Genomic DNA, 19416 nt, shown 5'->3' on the forward strand with positions numbered 1-19416 from the left:
AGCTGGTTCATTAGGATGACCTCAAATATGCTAATTATTTAATTCAGACTTGTTTTAAGTAGCGAAAACAGACAAAAAACGTACTTTTACTGAATAATTCTTTTTTGTTTTCGACGGATTTGAATTCCTGACTCTCAAAATATTGCCTCAATAGGAAAGCGGTTAACAGTTTGGTCACTTTAATGTTAATTTTATTTGTTGCTTATTTCGCTATACTTTTCAAGCGAATAGGAAAAAATTTGCACACAATTATTAAGTCTGTTTATTTAAAGATAATTTCATTCATCTCCATTTTGTTATTTAGTGATCCAAAAAAGCAAACCTTAGTACTTTTTTTGTCCTTTCATTCACAAGTACATGTTCTATTCGATTTTTATTATGTTCTAATGCAAAATTTCCTTGGAACATCAATGCTTGCGCCAGTTTGATAATAAATAAAACAATTCAGAATTTGATTGAAACAAAGGATATAATTTATTTTCATTATAAACGAATTTAATTTTAAAAATAGCAAACATTGACTTAACATTTCCAATATTGGAATGTACTAGTTTTGAAAATAAAAGCATCATGATTTATAAATTAAATGATTTCGATTTCATGTAATCAGTTTAGTCCAATATATCATCAGTCTTAAATAATAAAACAAAATTTTCTCATCTTCCACTAAATCAGCTCTTTTTCTTCCATTAATTATAAAATTTTGTGTTCACAACTTTTTAAATCTGTTATAATTGAATACAGCTTAAAGCAAATTTCTTTTTGAATGTTCTTAAACAGTTCCTTCAGATCTGAAATAGAGAAAGTTAAACGTATAAGTAAATTGCATCTATCTTTTTTCTTCCATTTCTTTTGTGAGAAAGTATCAAATTTAAAAATAAAAAGTTACATTTGTTTTATTTCTAAAGGTTTTAAAATCAGTTAAATTCACAGTGAAAAATTTTTAAGCTAAATCGTTGGAATAAAACTATAAATTATGCATTTAACAATTCTGTAATAAATATTTTAATTTTTTTTGCAGGCTATGAAATAATGATTATAAATTTAAAACAGCTCCTTTCCCAAAATTAAAAAATATTTTATATTTTACTCAAAATTAAAATTAGAAAACGATTTCGATAGTGGGACAGAAGTAGATCGTTTGCACAAAATTCGTGTTCTTTTTATCATTTTCAAGTATTTTTTCAACTGAAAATGACATATTGAAATACTTTTTATGAAACAACTGTAGCAATAAAATATGCAGTGCAACTCATAATATTTAAATTGGTTACAATTTAAGTCAAATTTGTATAATTTCATCTTGTCAATTTATTTTTAGCTATTATCTTAGCTTCTTCTGTAGCAGCCATTTAGGTAAGAATCGAACTTATTTCATTTCTTTTTTTAAGCATTTGAATATAAACTTACGTGAAAAAGTATTTTATGTTATTACAACCACGGGTAAATAAGTTACAATTTTATTTAATGAAAATTTTGTAATTTACTATTGAGTTATAAAAATAAATAGCTACAAGCTTATTACAAAAATATCCTTTAAAAGCGCAAAAGTCTTCTTTTTTTAATATTTCTAATTCAAGACATTTATTTACCAAACAAACTTAGTACTATTTTTGTTCAAAGTGAAATCGAAGTATAATTCCAAACCTTCGAAATTTAGTAGAAACTAACTGCTATAAAATAATTTTTAAATATCTTACGGCGAAAATTGCATGTATACAAACAAAAATGCTTCCAATAATAGAAGACTTGTTCAGTAAAACTAAATCTTTCGCATTTTCGTTATATAGTATTTTTTGTACATCAGGTTAAACGGTATGTATTTTACTCCAAAAAAGGATATTTTTGTAATCAGTTTTCTTCTCGATTATAGCATTTAATTATTGCCTTAAAGTTTACTTCTATTTTCTAACATTTATTTCTAACATCTATTGAGAATTTTATTTAAAAAAATGCACTTACGTTGTCAAATGTATCTATATTTATAATTTACATGCGCCTTCGTTGGAAGAAACAAAATGCTTTTTTGGTATTTAAGAATTTAGTTGCCTGAGAAAAATACAGCATTATCCGCTAAATGAATCCAAGTAACCTGAAATTAATATAAGAGACGCATATAAATTATTAATAATTATATATTTACAAATATTTCTCGAAAGTTACTTTTTGAAAAAAAATAGTTATTAAGAGTTTAAGATACGTTATCTTATGTACAGAAGGAATATTTTTTCCTGAAATTAGTCGTATGTATTACATGTGTATTTTTGAAATCATGTATAGAATAATATCAGAATTTATTGTTTCCTTATTTGATAACCCTTTGATGCAGATAGGACATCAGTGTCCCATATATATATATAAACTTAAAGTGGCTTTTAAAATAGTACATCAAAGGTGAAAAATGCACATAAACTTAATATAATTATCTAGTTTTAGCCATTTTCGATAAATTACATACTTCCGGTTCCGGATAAATGCAAAAATCATATAATTTAAACTCAAAAGCAAACTAACATTTCACAGAAAGGACGGGGGAAAAATTTCAAACAAAAGTAGGATAGATGAATTTATTGTACCCATTCGAAAGAAATTTAGAAAAAAAAAATTAAAAAGCAATTTCTTTTTTCAAAAAATAATAGGTACTAGTTTCAAGTAAATCATTAACTTAAATTTTCCGCCCTTCCCGAGGTGCTTGTCCAGGTTCTTCTAACCCTGTGTTGCTGCAATTTTAAGCTTTGCAGCCTGAGAGTTTTTCTTAATAGGTGTAGATATATACATTCCAAATTTTTATCAGAATTGGAAATTATAAATTAAGCCATCGGTAATTAGTTTTTGGACATTATAAAATTGGATTATTTGTTAGTCTCAAAATTAGCGAGATGATCTTTAACATGAAATGCCTCTTTGTGTTGGATTAGCTCTGCTGACAAAATGATATGCGATATAGATTGATATCCAATTTTTACAAAATTAAAATTAAAGTGCTCCGATAACTAATCATAATCGTAAAACTTACATCTTCATTGGTTTTTCTTTTTCGATGAAAAATACGTCGTGGAGTACAATCTTTGTCTTCTAGGGGTTACTTCTAGATTTCGAATTTTTTCTTCTGTTATTTTCGTTGTCATGCAGGATCTTGATGACCGAACTGGAATATTACTGTTTAAAAAAGATCTTCCCGAACCTCTGTCTGCTCTACTGACGATTATGTTTCTCTGGATATAGGTTTGACTCTGCACTGATATTGGAGACTTATCAGTGATAACGTGTGATTTATCATCATACTGCTTCACGTACCTTGTGGTACAATCAGATTTTTTTGCTGAACATTTGCCTCTGTTAGCTCTCTTTGCAAAGAACACCTCTTGCCTCGGATATCTAAATTCTTCAATTGCAGATGAAACTCTCCTCAAACCTGTAGTTACGTTAGCATTCTCAATTTTATTTATTGCTTCCGAAAATTGATTCGTCGTACGTGGTTCTATAGTTTTCCTGTTTGAATGTTTCAATTTATAATCAGAATATTCATAGTCTTCAAGGGCTGTTGTAGGACTTAAGCTCTTGCCATTTCCACCTATACTGCCATATGAATATCGTGCACGAGCTTTGTCATGAATTGATTGTTCTGTTTTGAATCTGTCATTTTTTAACGGTTTAGGAAGATTATTGGAACATTTTTCATATTCATCTATACCACTATCTTTGTCACAATTAAAACTTTTAATATTATTTATAGTGGAATATTTTGCAGGTCTGTTATTTTTATACGATTTAAGAGGATTGTGAAAGCATTTTGCTAATTCTTCACCACTGTTTCTGTTTCGTTCAACACTTTTCCCGTCAATTAAACGTTCTGCAGCGGTATTTTTACTAGGCCTGTTATTTTTGAACGATTTTAGAGGATTGTTGGAGCTCTTGCTGCTTACTTCGATACCACTATTTTTTTTGCTTTCAACACTTTTTCCATGAATATGCTTTGTTGTGGTATTTTTTACTACTGCATTATTTTCGTTCGATTCAAGAGAATTGTCGGAGCTTTCTTTTGTACTACTTATTATGTTGAGTTCCACACCTTCCTCGTTGATTACATGTTCAGCAGAGGTATTTTTATCGAGTTTGCTATTTTCATTTAATTTAAGTAATCGGTATTTTCTATTTGGGTAGGCGTTAGCAGCTTCGTGAAAAGATTCTAAAAGACCCGTATTATTCGTCTCATAACCACTTTCTTTTAAATTACTCTGTTTCTTAGTAGTTCTGCTTCTTGGATAATCCGGTTCCCAAAGTCGGTTGTGATTCGGGTTCTCACCAGAAAGTCTCTTTTCAAAACCATTGACCAAAGATTTACTTTTCGTGGTCATAGAATGCTCTTTGGTCAGGTCATAACGGAACACAGGCCTTGCAAAATTTGAATTCTGTACATGGCAATCCTGAGGATATCTAACGAAAAACGATTTCGAGCACTGTTTCGCCTTCTTTTCTCTTTCGTCTCTTTTTCTAGTCTCATAATCCCTCTTCCAAGCTTCGAACTTAAATAAAAATGTACATTCTACGATTTTCGGAGGATACAAAAATTCCTTCATCAAAGTGTCTCGTAAAATGCAGAAAATAGAGGAAATCGTGTCGAAATTATAATTGTGAAGGTGGGTTTGAATTCTTTCGCTTGACACATTCAGTTTGTCTGCCATAAATTCTATGATCTAGATTTAAAAAAAAAAAAAAAGAAACGCAATCAGAAAAAATAAATATGTATAATCCCTGTAAATCAAATTCTTTTAATTTGATTAAGGGGAGTCAGTAGGGCATATACCAATAATTCTAAAACTGTCTTTTTTCGATGTACCTTTTCTCACTATCTAAACAAGATATAGCTTCAGTTTTTTTCACAGAATACTTACATATACATTGTGATAACTGTTGATACATTATCTTTGATAGAAATTTTTTTTTTAAATTATGAACTGAGAACTTTGAATTTTTTAAAGGGATTCATCAAAAATTTTTCAAGATTCATCGAAAAAGGTCAGTATTAGCATTATTGATGTATGCCCTACCGGCAATTCTGTAAATGCGAAGCAAATTATTATCGGAAAATTATAATTGTTTAATAATACTATTATCAATATACAGTGTTCAAGGGGGAAAAAACAGCGAAAATAACCTTTCATATGATAATCGGGAGTTGCCATTTAAATGAATTTAAATTTATTTTTTTTTTTTTTTTTTTTGAGGGGGGAGAGTGCATTTTAAATAGGCAAATTGCTAATTTCAGAATCTGACCCAAAAGCGTGTTTTCACAGAATAAAGATGCTTTAATTTTTGACGGATTCGAAATTTTAATTCTTATATTGTGGGGGAAAGGTGCAACAGCAAACTGGAAAATATGGTCCCAATAATTATGTCACAAAAAATTAAGTGCAAATCATGAACTTAACAAGGATTAGTGCGATCCGCGTCATTTTTCTAAGTTCAATTATTTATATAAGTTTTGTCCTTACTTTTGTCATTTTTTTTTATTAAAAAACTTAATACAAACATTAAAAAAAAAATTTTCAATAACATCGAAAGCAAAGATTATAATTTTATAAAATTTATTAAAGAAATCTTATAAAATCAATACTTCGTAAAACAGGAACCTCTAACAAAAATATTTATTTTAGATAAGTAATTATCTCACAAATGAAGCAAAATATTTAAAAGAGAGTTACAAATAATTGATCGAGATCGCATCTAAAAATTTAAAAACGTTTGCTAGTTATGCGTTCATAAATCTACTTATCTACCATAACCGAATTCACTTTAACAATTTGCACTCCGAGTACTTTTAAATGCTGTTTGATCTAATATAAGCACTATATCATTTAAAATACACAATATAGTATTATCATACAATTTTTAAAATAATGTGGTTATTAATTATTAAGTATAAAATTTCTTAATTTTGAAGTGGTAACTGTTGATGGTGCCTCCGTGGGGACATCGAAGTGCAAAGGGTTAAATTTATTATGATTCGAAGGCCATCCTTAGCACCATTTCCATTTCACAAACACATCCTACTTGTTTAACTTTATAATAAAAAAGATAATACCACCTACATCTACAGAGAACTTATGTCTCAAATCTGATCTGGGCTGTGGTAATCTTCTTTTCAGGTCTTGATCTTTATAGAACCACGAATGTACGATAGCCGATTTAACTAGTATTCGTTTGAACTGATCAGGTTGCAGCAAATTGGACAACAGATTGCAGCAATCTGAAAGCAAGAAACATGATAATCAATTAGTAACTTCTTTAAAAGCATTATTAGAATTTTGACAAAAGGTTACATTAATGACCAACGCACATTGTATGTTGACATTTGCCATTGTAAGCGAGAAATTATGATAATTACCAAAAAATATTTTAAATATTTTATTTGCACCATCATTCCATGCTGAATGTAGACTTTTCTGGGTGCTCCAGTTTTAAGTTTCAAAACTTTTAAAGAAGGTTATAAGTTGCATCCTGATGAGTCGAACTTATGAAAGGCTGAAAATGCTTTCCTGTATCGGTGTTGTACAGTGCTCAAAATAAAAAACGGACCGCCATGAATAATTTTTGATCTAATGATCAGATCTGCACGTTTTAGGACTCAATTTTAGTGGTTCGAGGGGGTGATCTTAAATATACTAATTAAATAGTGCAGACGATATTTTCGGTTACGAAATCAGACAGAAAAACGTACTTTATCTAAATAAACATGCCTTTTTTTCAATGGATTCGGATTTCATACCCCCAAAATATAGGGTGTAGCCGCAACATGGGAAATATGACCCAAAGTTTGGACCCCTCAATATTAAATTTACTTTTTGCGTTCTTTGCCATGCATCGAGAAATTCCAAAGCGAATTGAAACTTTTTTGCACATAATTATAAAATGCGTTTATAATTATAATGCGCAAAAAATAGCTTTTAATAAATATTTATCATTTTTTAATATTTTTTTAAAATATTAATCGAAAAATTTTGAATTGTAATGCATTCAATTTTAAACGTCATCTTAAAGAATGTAATTTCACATGGCAAAATACAAACGTTCAGCAAAATCGGATGAATAGTTCTAGAGAAATCAAATTTTAAACATCTGACTTTTTCGAAATTCAATTTCTCAGTAACTATTCAACCTCTTTTGCTCAAATTTTATATTTCACTATGTGTATATTTTACCATGTATAATCTTCAAAATGATGTAAAAATTGTATACCTTACAATTCAATATGTTTTCGAACCATTATTAAATAAAGTAATAAAAAATAATAAATATTTATTAAAAGTTATTTTTTGCTTAAGGTAAGCGAGTTTTATAATGTGTGCAAAACCTTTTCAATTCGCTTAGAAAGTTCTCGATTTAAAGCGAAATACGCCAAAAGTAAAATTTTATACTAAAGGGTCTAAACTTTAGACCGTTTTCCTGACCAAGCTATTGGGACCATATTTCCCCGACTTCCACCTATATTTTTGGGTCAGAAATCCGAATCCATTGAAAAAAATATTTTGTAACGCAAAATATCGTTTGCGCTTATTAATTAGCATATTTCCGGTCACCCCCTCGAACCATTAAGAATTGAGTCCCAGAACGTGAAAATTAGATCATTAGATCAAAAGTTATTCAGGGTGGCCCGTTTCTTATTTGGCACACTGTGCATAGAAATATCATAAAGAAAAAGACTGCTGGGATGATTAAGTCTTTTTTATAATAAATTTAAAAAAATAAAAGCAACCATGGTCAAAGAAAGTGTTCCAGGATCTCGAATTTCATTATTATGCTCCGAACTTTCGCAAGACGCCATTCACTGCTACAGGAATGCATTTTCCATCCTGTATTGCTACGTGATTTTGAAAAGTCAGGATGCACCTCTTAGAAGTTTTAAAACTGAGAAACCTTGTGTAAGTAAATGAAAAAAATTTACTTAATAATAAGGAATTATTTCTCTTTATACGTCTTTTTATGTTCTTCAACATGTTATATTGAATGTGTCATCGGTCACTCCAAGTTATTCGCAAAAAAATCAAACACATCTAAACTTTTCAATTATTTCTTTACAAACATGCAATTATATTTACTTTTATATTTGATTTCGTACAAATATGCAATAATAATGGCCATTGCGGAGAAAATTAAACAAGTTTTAAAACCAAATATTTTAATCGCAAAATATTGCCCTCTCATCTTAGATGTAATATTTCCTTGGTCACAAAACTTCTTTGCCAAGCAAATATTATGCAACGTTTTAAAATGGCCAAATTTTTCGATTTTATTTATTTAAATTTCAATCGACTAAATCAATTTATATCATTTATGTTTTGGTGGCATAAGTATTGCGAAACGATGCAGTCACAAATACTACCTTTGCTTAACTTCTGCATGTCTTCCCAGTTGTCTCGAATTAATCCTTGTGATATCCTCTTGAAAAAAAGTTCTTTTTTTCGGAAGTTCGAGGAGCTGGTATTTTCGTCTTTAGCGATTTCAAAAGGCATCTTTCCAATCACCATAGTATACAAAATGACACCCCTATAAAGGAAGACACTAATGAATATTCTACCTCATTTATTCTAATTTTAACAGATGTTTTCAAACACCCAGTAGCAGAACTAAGGTTGCACGGCTGTAGGTAATGAAGATTTATTTTAGCCTTGCAGACAAAATGAAACAAACATAAAAAATGCTGACAAAATTAAGTGAAACTTGAAAAAATTACGTTCCTCTGAATTAACAGCCTATTTTTCAGTTTAATAAGTTAAGCTTTCATCTTCTCTAAACAAGTTTCAATTAATAATTTTAAGTACTTTCTTTTAGTAGTGCAATTAATTTATCATGTATTGCTCTGTTAGACATTCTTGCAACTTACGAATCTTCCAAGTTCTACATTTAAATATAAATATTTCACCACTTGCTTTGCATCTTAAATAATTTAAGAATTTTAACATTGTGTTGCAGATTCTATATAAAGATTTCTATTACTTGTGTTGTACGCATGATCTTTCTTGATCTTAAATTTCCTAAAACACTACAAATGTATTTTTTTGCTAGTTTAAGTTTGTTTTTGATAAATTAAATTTTAACGCAAAATGAGCATTACTAATTAACTTTCACAACTTTGTTAAAAAATATTTTTAATAGGTTTCTACTAATTTTTATTCAATTTTGAGTGGCTGTTAAAATCTACTATTTTTTATAATATAATTGTAATTTTGAATAATTATACTTACAAACTCCAGAGGTCTACTCCTGCTCCATACACAGATCGATTCTGGAATAATTCGGGAGCTGCGTAAACTAGAGATCCACAATGTGTTCTTAATTGAGCTTTATTATGAAAAATATTGCTTAGACCGAAATCTGTAAAAGAAAACGCACAAATAGTTAAAGTTAAAAAAATATATACTTTTCATGTATAAATACAGAGTGCCCACTAGATTCTGTATGGACTATCTTTACTTTCGAACAGCTTCAGCTGTAGTTGTTAATGGTGGTAAAATGGCTAGGCGTTACAATATGAGACCGCTTACAGCTCCGCCTAGGGGAAAACTGAAAAAATAGCGTTCTTATCTCGAAAACAGTAAAAATAAGAAGAAAGTGTAAATTACGAAGTTATAAGGCATCACCAATTTAGGACGAATAGACACCTTGTAGACATTAATGCTAAGGAACACAACACTGTTACAAATGTACAGTTGCTGTTTTTCAGCTAGTTTAGTTATGCGCTTCTTTGCAATTCTTTGTGCAACAGTACCGAAACGGTTCTCAGTAGAGCCCCAAAATCAAGCACCACCAGTAGTAGGGGGGGGGAGGAATGACCACTTTGATCAGCCTGCGTAGGAACCAAGGTGAATGGTATCTGTCCCTGTCCTCGTTAAACAGTTCCACCATAAAGTACTCGGCCCCGCACGCAGGTCGTCAAGCAACCAAAACGGGGGAGCCATTCCCTCTGCAGAGGATCAATAAAATTGTGATGGCATGTCTTCGGATCATCCTCAGGAATGTTTCCCAGACCCTCACCAATAGCTTCTTGTGCAGCTCTAGTGCTACGTAAATAAAGCACTTAGGTACTCTCTATGTACTCTCAAATACTTTATAATTGAAGAGCTTGAGACAATATAATGATATGCCGCATTTTCAAATTGTTTAGGAAAGCGGGTTTAGAGAAAAACATCATGCGAGAACGTAAAGATGTTTCTGTATGTTGCACTGACATCTAGAGGAAAGTCTAAAAACTTGTAAAGTATCTGTTTGTTAACAATACTAAGGAACGCTTTCCCTAAAGTAAAAATGTCACCTTAAAGAGAAATGTGACTGCTTACTATGAAGTTCAATTATCTTACTTAATCATTACTTTCAAGTTTAATTATTTCCTAGACCCTCGCCAAAAGCTTCTTGTGCAACTCTAGTGCGATGTAAATAAAGTACCTATGTACTCTCACTGTACTCTTTATGTGGTACTCTCAAATACTCTGTAATTGAAGAGCTTGAGACAATATAATGATATGTCACATTTTCAAATTGTTAAGGAAAGCGGGTTTAGAGAAAAACATCACGCGAGGACGTAAAGATGTTTCTGTATGTTGTATTGACATCTAGAGGAAACTCTAGAAACTTGTAATGTCACCAATACCAAAGTACGCTTTCCCTATTGTAAAAATGTCACCTTACAGTGAAAAGTGACTTCTTACTATCAAAAATATTCTAAATAAGTAATTTAATGTTTTGATGCAAGTTCAAAAAAGTAAAACATGAAAACGTGCCATTATTTAAACAAAACAAATCATTAAAATATGTACTTTAAATTTATTTATCCTTAAAAATAATTTTTCAATGCTTTTTTAAAATGTTGCTTGAACAGAATGCTGTTTTCTTACATTTTAAAAATAAGAATTGCCAAAAATTTTAATAAACATAAGACCGATACTTTTTTTTCCCCATAAATTTATTGTCTAAGTCCTAATAATATTCCAAAAGTTGTAGAAAAAAATTATTATAGAGTCAATTTAAGTTGAAAGTATATCGCATAAGTAGTGAATATTGATATTAGTAAGTACATAAATATCAATAGAATTCAGAATTAAGTGCTGTTAATGTTATTGTTCTCAAATTCTGAGAAGTGTCCAGATTTCAAATGTTATAAATAAAAGACTAAATGATGAAATATTTAAGATTATTATTATTTAAGAAAAAATTTCAACAAATTTATTGATCATGAGATATTTTTTGATAAACAACTTACTTACCGACAATTTTTATCACTCGCCCATGTTCCAAAAGAATATTTTCTTGCTTTAAATCTCTAAAAAATATATTTAAAAAAAATCGCAAATATTAATTGAACTTAAATAAATAATTCCAAAAAACTGAATCGGTAATATATTACCTGATTAAAAACTTCATTAGCTTCAAAAATATACAAATTGGAAATAAAATTTGTCATGTATCAATAGCTCGAAAACAGGTGCCCATTTTCAAGACTTGTCAGACGTGAATGATAAGAAACAAAAGTGATTTGAAAAATAAAACGTAAAGTTGTTAACAAAAAGAAGAAAAATTGGAAAAATTAAGGTGAGAAACAAAACTATGAAAACCACATTAGCCGAGAGAGAGAAAAAAAAACGAGTTTTAAGGAAAAAATGCACAGGAAAAACCACAGTAGCCAAGAGGAGCAAATCAGAGTAAAATGCATTTCCACACTCTATGGAGTGGTTTGGGGAACTAATGTCGTTCAATCACTTTTCAAGTTTAGAATTATGTTCAAATCACTTTTACTTCTTCTCATTCACGTCTGGCAAGTTTTAAAAATGGGCGCTTGAAACATGTCGACTGTTATTTCCAATTTGTATATTTTTTAAGCGAATGAAATGTTTAATCAAGTTATTAATTGTAGTTGTTTGTCATATCATTTGTTAACATTAAGATGCTATAGATTCAACGTTATGACAAAAATAGATGTTTTGGGGTTCATCAAATACAGTAACTGATAACGCAGAATCTTTTACAGTTATTCAGTTAGCAAAAAAAAAAATATATAATAATAATAATTACCTTAGATAGCTTTAGATTTTTTTATTATTATTATTTCCAATGGGCTGCACAATCAGTCTTGCCAATGAGCAGACCTAGTGCGTTCTCCAGAGGTGGTATCCACTCTTTCAGGACCACCACAATGGGTGAGATACCGTTGGTCATGTTAATTTGGACGTCTAGTTTCTGCCGCACTAGATGGCAGCACCGAGACTCTATTTGGATGCTAAAGTGCACTAGGAATTTAATTTAGCCGGAAATGCCAAGAGCCAATAAGGCACTTCAGGGATCTTTTACATGCTGCATAATCATACGACATGGCCGCTGAGGATTTTCTGCATCCCGAAAATCCGGTGTCTGGGCCGGGGATCGAACCCACAGACTTGGGCTCAGAAGGCCAACGACAAACCAACTGCGCCACCCAGCTTTAGATTCAATCATAAGAATTTCGAGAACTAAGAAGCAAATTTCATGTTTTAAGGAGTTTAACTAAACTATGTAAATAAATTAGTGTAAATCACGAAATTGCGGCCGAAAACATTCTTGCACTAAATAAGCGTATTTTTCTTCCAAATAATTCGTATTACTAATTCTCAAATTATGGGAGTATCTGGAAAATACTCCCATAATAGTATAATCTGGAAAATGTGACATCACAATGGTTCAGTTAGGAGAGAGATTGATAATATGTGACTCTTAATGTTATTTTTTCATTTATTTTGACATATTATTTCACAGTGTCAAATACTTTTTGCACGAAACTAAGAAAATAATTTATCTAAAGATAATTAAAAGCAAAAAAATAATTTTTAATTTATATTTATTACTTTTGTTCTGCAATCATGTACACTCATAAACAAAGAAATTAGCTCACCAAGAAGGAGTACTCAAAATGAAACGAAATTTTACATGCGTAATGATTACTTTGATATAAGTAAATGATTAGAAAATCAAAGAAAAACGATAATCTTTGATTTTCTAATCATTTACTTATATCAAAGTAGTCATCGTATGTATAATTTCGTTTCAATTTGACGACTCCTTCTTGGTGAGCTAATTTTTTTGTCCATGAGTGTAATATTGAAACAAAATTTTTGAGTAATTTTTGGGAATTAGAGGTTTAAATAAGAGATTTTTTAATTAATATTTTACAGGAAATAAAATCAAATTTTTTTTATAATAAAATTCCTACTTCTATGTTATTTTTAATTGCGTCATGCAACTCAGAAACTATAAAAAGAAAAGAAAAAAAAACAGTGAAGTAATCACTCACTACCGAATAGACATTAATGTATACAGAGTTTTCCGTAATGATTCCCCTTAATATGTATGTTTCTAAAATTTATGTCAAATATGAAGTCAAGAAATATTGGGGGATCAACTTAGTCCAACTTAGGGGACTCAAACTAAAATTTAATCAACGAAAAACAAAAAAGTTAAAGTAATCTAACGAATTCTGCTTCTTCTTCTGAAGTATATCCAGGATCTAAAAGTCAAAATCTGCTTGATTGTTGAACGGAAATCGGAAAAGTTGAAAGGCAATTATTGAAAGCACCTCCATGCCTCATTAGGCAATCAAACTGGTTTCGATGTTCTTCTTATTACCTAACTCACTAGTGTTCAACAGATTTCGATAGTGTTTCCATTCCTTCGCCGCTTAAATGTTAATTTGGGCAACCTTATTTGTCTATTTTTTTTTCTTCGTGTTTAACAAATATTCTGAAATATATAAGAGTGTATCGTCTTTCTATTAAAAACATGTTCAGCTGATATTTGAGTATTAGCATAACCACCAACTGTTATGATCTTTAGGGAAGATTTTCCCCATGGGACTGAAAGTATGAAGGGGTTGAAAGTAGTCGTTTAAGCAAACAGAATTTAAAAAATAAAAAATCCTAAAGATTTGAAAAAATTGATCAATGATTCTTATTCATTATTATTTTGAACTTTTCCCTTTAAAAAAAAATCTCCAGAATTTGAAACAATCACTGCATGTGCAATGATTGATATCATTATCTTTTTCAAGCCTTTCCCACAGGTGATTTTTAAAAATATTCAACAGAATTTGAAAAAGTCACTGCTGTTATCAAGATAGTTTTCAAATTTTTCTAACAGGTGATTTTTTAAAACAAATTCATCAGAATTTGAAGCAATGACTGCATGTGCCATGATTGTTATCATGATCGTTTATAAAACTTTTTTTTTAAATTGTGTGGATTTAATAAATTTTGTACGGGATCAATGACCGTAATCGTGATCATTTCGAACATTCCCAGAGGTAAAAGTGTAAGGTATAACCTAAAATTTCCATTATGTTCTTACTTTATTACAGAAATTAACATTTTATTTATCTTTTAAAAGGTTTTTTTTTTCTTAATGAATATCGGGATTGCACGCAAACAGTATACCTTGGATTTTAGGCAAGTTTTCAGTTTTAAATGGCTTTACACCAATAAGAAATAGCTAAATTGTTAAAAATTGAATGTTTTTTTAAAAATTATTCCTAATAACATTAAATAAAGATTTGTTTATATGGAAGAAGTAAAACTTTTTTTATCGTTTGATAGTGATAGATATAGAAAACGAAAGTGTGAGTTTTATTTTTTTTATCTCAAATCAATTTATATATCAATATTTTTAGTTCAAATAAAAGAGACCTTAGAGCTCATTTGAAAATAGCTCACTTTTACCAGAAGTTTTTTTTCTTTACCTGTGTAGTATCTTATTTTGATGCATGTGCTGGACAGCCGAAATCATTTGATAAAAGAGCGCTTTCGCAATCTTCTCCGATACACGAAAGGAATCTTGTTTTTTCAAATACTGCGACAAAGTTACACCCTTAACGTATTCCAGTGATAGGCAATACAACTCATTTTGCTGTAATGCAACAAAAGAACAGTCAGGAACAAATGGTTTAAAAATAATACAAAAACAAATGCATATACAGGGTGTTGCGTACTGACCACCTTTAATAGTTTTTTACAATACTTGTCAAAAAGGAAAACAAAAAATTATGCAGGCTGATGTTCTCAGATTAGTATATAATCGAGGTAGAAACAGAAAAATACTACCGAAATCTGACAAATCACGGTCAAGGACGGCTGGCGTGCGGAATATCAAAACCTGTTTGATTGCTAGGCGAAATTATGATACATCAAAAAATATGTCATTAGACATGTCTTCAATTTGCAACCAAACGGGTTTTGTTGTTTTGTAACCCGCCTTCCTCAATAGTGATTTGTTTTCGCGTTTTAGTTCTTTTCCTCGCTTAAATATCCCCAATTTCTATACTTTTTTGTCTTCCTTTTTGACAACGAATGTACTTAAAGCTATCGTTTCGGAATACTCATATTAAATATGATACTATTTTAAAGAACCCACTGAGTTATATGATGGGAAGATCATTCATGGAAAGAACTATTTTATTTTATTTTATAATCGGTGTTGAACGGCTGACCCAATTCTGAGCTTACGACTATCAGTGTTCAACTCTGAGGCCTTTTAATTTTGAACCCTACCCAAAAGACTAGGAAACTTCTGGAACAGGTTTTGGGACAAACTAACTGTGATGGAACTAACCCGCATTTGCATTACATGGATAGGAAAATCACGAAAACCTGCCGCGGCTAGGTGATTTCTACTCATGATCTGTCTACCACTCATGATATTTTACGTCAGCACTATAGTCGGTGCGGACTGGAATTAAAATTCGTTAAATTCGATCAAATCCGCGTTTTATATGGGTTTAAAAATCACGTTTTTCTGAAAACCGGTCAAATCCTGCAGACCATTAGTATTTAAACTGACCAACTCCATGTTTGTTTTCCAATAATAATAATTATAAAACAAGAAAATAGAAATGTGATTCAACGTCAAAGGAAAAGAAACTCGAATCTTTACTACGTAATTTGTTTACCATGTTAACTTCTGGTCTATAGTTTCTTTTCTTTAAATTAAAATCTACAACAGTTATTGTTACAGAACATTGTGAAAACATTTCATAAAAGTATTATTTATTCATCACCATTTAATAATTTCGTAGTATGTGGCTTATTATCTTATTTTGCTGCATTAATTTCAAACGGCATGAGAGTCTGTTTTTTTTTTAATGTAATAAAAATTTTATAATTCTGAATCCATTTAGTACACTGAAGAGCCAAAAAAACTGGTGTAGCTGCCTAATAACGTGTAGGGCCCCCGCGAGCACGCAGAAGTGCCGCAACACGACGTGGCATGGATTCGATCAATGTGGGAAGTAGTGCTGGAGATAATTGTCACCATGAATCCTGCAGGGCTGTCCATACCAGTGGGAGTAAGAGTGCACCAGTGGGAGTAAGAGGGGATGGGGATATCTTCTGAACATCGTGTTGCAAGGCATCCCAAATATATTCAATAATGTTCATGTCTGGGAATGGATCCAAGAGCACTCTTCTTAATTTAGATACTTCCGCTGGCCACCAAAATCCCCAGACACAATTTGAATCAGGGTTTGTAGCGGAAAAAGCCGGATCCCAAGTGAGAGTCGGTAATATAAAAAATTGCATCACGTGCCCCTGAATAAGTGCTTTAAAATACACTGTTTTAATGCCTCCTTTACCAAAGAATTTTGATTCCTATTTCCTGAACAAAATCAACAGTTTTAAAACATGGCCGATTTGAAACTGAACGGCATTTATTACATAATAAGTTCTCATGTACGGTGCGCAAAAGAAAAAAACGGACCACCCTGAATAACTTTTGATCTAATGATCGGATTTTCACACTTTAGGACTCAATCGTAATGACTGGAGGGGGTGACATAAAATGAGCTAACTAATAAGTGCAGGCGATAATTTAAGTTACGAAATCAGACTCAAAAACGTACTTTCTTTCAATAAGCATGCTGTTTTTTCGACGCATTCAAATTTTTGACCCCCGAAATATGAGGAATAGCCGTAATATGGGAAATGTGATCCCCATAGTTTGATCTGGAGAGCGCTCCTAAGCTTAGATCTCCTAATGTTAATTTTACTTTCTGCGTATTTCGCTATATCTCGAGAACTTTTTAAGCTAATTGAAAAAATTTTGCACTCAATTATAAATTTCATTCATTCAAAGATAATTCCATGCACAAGATAAATTTTAGTAAATATCTACTATTTTTATTATTTCATTTAATTGCAGTCGCCAAACGTTTGAATTATAAGCCTTAAAATTCTTTGCATAATTTTAAAGAATGTAATTTTATATGGCAAAATACAAAATTTGAGCGAAATCGGTGGAAAAGCTCCTGAGAAATTGAATTTTAAATATACAACTTTTTTTAAATTTAATTTCTCAGGAACTATTTGACCGATTTCGCTCAAATTTTGAGTTTTGCCTCATAAAATTAGATTTTTTTTCGCACACTGTACATAAAACATTACCTAAAGCTGTTTTAGCTCAAGACAATGATGTTTAGATAGAATTGACTTTCAAAAAATCCTTCGAAGTTACTTACCGATAATTCTTGATAGAATTTTACGATGTTTGGATGATTTAACTTCATCAAGATTTTAGCTTCTCGCTGTAAATTGCGAGTTACATAGTCTTCTTTAATATCATCTCGATTTATTACTTTTAAAGCAACCTGAAAGTATCATGAAAGCATTCCAAAATTATTCAACTTAGGAATGAAAAAAAATAGATTCAAAACTCTGTGATTCTGAAACACTCTGTTACATGTATTTTCTTAATTAGGTAGCAAGGAATAAAATAGAATAACATTTTACCTTCCCTGAGATAGTGCTCATGCATTTTATATGCCAAAATTAGTAAGTTCCATTACCAAAATTCATATTTTACAAGAATTTCAACAAGCAATGTAATTAAATATCAGCTGCAAAACCTCATTCCAGCTTAAACTTGAAGGAAAATAAATATATTTTATGTAGTGAAAAATATTCTGGTGTAATTGCACTGTATGGTGATAACATTACTGGTAAAAAAAGGAAGGAAAATAAACATAATTTAGGTTAATAAAACTAACATATACTGTATTTAAATCATTTATTTGGTAGCTTTTCTGTTCATATGGTAACTGTTTATCGGAAATTCTGATTTTTAAGATAATAGTTCTTATGATCACACACTTGATAAAAAAATACAAAGCTGAAAGGTAAATTTAAGCGAATAAATAATTTTTATGCCAAGGTATCATCCATATCGTGATTTGCCACACCAACTACAATCGCCAAGGCGCCAAATTGATTTTAAACGGGGGAAGAAAAAAATTTTAAATAAAAGAAAGAAAGAAACGTGTATATGTTTACCCGGGGGCAGCTACGAGTTATACCTTTCTAGTTGGTCCCTATCTGTGACTTTTTTTTAGTTTCTCAGAGGCCGCTGCCCAGACTTAGTGATTATTCTGCCACAGATCACGATACGGAAATCTCCCCGTTAACTTCACCAAAATCATTACGATTGCGCATCCGGAAAAGTTACCGAGCTTTTTGATGTTCCCATGGAGCCAGAAACATGATAAATTTTGCCATATTCTGGTAGTTCTGACCATTCTTTTTAACTCAGTGGAGTGATAAATTTTGTGTTGTGTAAAATGAAATGAAACAATAATTATGATGGTGTTGATTTACTAGATGAAAAAATTATCAAAAATATTTATTTTTACCTTGTTACGAAACACCGTGTGATATGCCAAATACACGGTTGAAAATCCACCGCGACCCAAGACGATGTCTGTAACTTCGTAATATTTATTTACTATGAAATGTTTAGGATTTACTTCTGTTGACATTTTGTGCCTTTTTGGTGATTTAATTGACACGATTCACAATGAAATAATTCATGATTCTAAATCAAAGCAGCATTGATTAGTGTTTATCTACAATATTTGAAATTTTTAAGGTTTATGTCAAGCTTTATAACTTTGTTCTTTCTGATGTTAACCTTATAAATTCATATTGTTTTATAAAAAGGCAAAGCATCGAATCAAAAGTCGCAATAGAGCTATTTTTATTTTGTTTAATAAATTCTAAAATAGGTTGATTATTGGTGATCATCCAAGATGTTGTTGTTGTTATTGTTAATTTACGTCGCTCTAGAGCTGCACAATGGGCTATTGGCGACGGTCTGGAAAACATCCCTGAGGATGATCCGAAGACATGCCATTACAATATTGAGCCTCTGCAGAGGGAGCCCGACGACCTGCGCGCGAAGTCGAGCACTTTACGGTGGCACAGTTTAACGAGTACCAATACCGCACATCCTCGGTCCCTACGCAGACTGATCCAAGTGGTCACCCACCCGCACACTGACCGTAGCCAGTGATGCTTGACTTCGGTGATCTGCTGAGAACCGTGTCTTAACGATCAGTCCACTGCGGGACCGATCATC

At 31.1% G+C, this 19416-nt stretch overlaps 1 protein-coding gene across 2 annotated transcripts; it reads right to left on the reverse strand.

Moving 5' to 3' along the window:
* Positions 1-453: 453 nt before the first annotated feature.
* LOC107455000 (uncharacterized) lies at positions 454-18915 on the reverse strand. Of its 2 annotated transcripts, XR_006225148.3 has the most exons (10): positions 18692-18915; positions 17525-17653; positions 14756-14922; positions 11262-11317; positions 9246-9375; positions 8384-8547; positions 6093-6250; positions 3017-4697; positions 1963-2092; positions 454-791 (listed from the first exon to the last, which is right to left on the reverse strand). XR_006225148.3 is itself a non-coding variant. In XM_016072381.4 (9 exons), exons 1-8 carry the CDS (start codon positions 18815-18817, stop codon positions 3021-3023), a joined length of 2607 nt encoding a protein of 868 aa, XP_015927867.3. In that variant the 5' UTR covers positions 18818-18896; the 3' UTR covers positions 653-791; positions 3017-3020. The 2 variants fall into 2 exon arrangements, 1 of the variants encoding a protein (XP_015927867.3); XM_016072381.4 differs by lacking the exon at positions 1963-2092 and having other exon boundaries at positions 653-791; positions 18692-18896.
* Between the last annotated feature and the right edge of the window lie 501 nt (positions 18916-19416).

Source organism: Parasteatoda tepidariorum, chromosome 10, assembly GCF_982258835.1.
Source record: "Parasteatoda tepidariorum strain Cologne lab strain chromosome 10, Ptep-v5.0, whole genome shotgun sequence".
Taxonomy (NCBI): domain Eukaryota; kingdom Metazoa; phylum Arthropoda; class Arachnida; order Araneae; family Theridiidae; genus Parasteatoda; species Parasteatoda tepidariorum.

What these genes read in the sequence shown, in the direction of transcription:
- LOC107455000 (XM_016072381.4), bottom strand. Translation starts at nt 18,817, where the DNA reads ATGTCAACAGAAGTAAATCCTAAACATTTCATAGTAAATAAATATTAC. An exon ending in ACACGGTGTTTCGTAACAAG is followed by an intron (nt 17,654 to 18,691) that starts GTAAAAATAAAT and finishes TGATACTTTCAG; the next exon opens with GTTGCTTTAAAAGTAATAAA. An exon ending in GACATAAGTTCTCTGTAGAT is followed by an intron (nt 4,698 to 6,092) that starts GTAGGTGGTATT and finishes TTTTAAATCTAG; the next exon opens with ATCATAGAATTTATGGCAGA.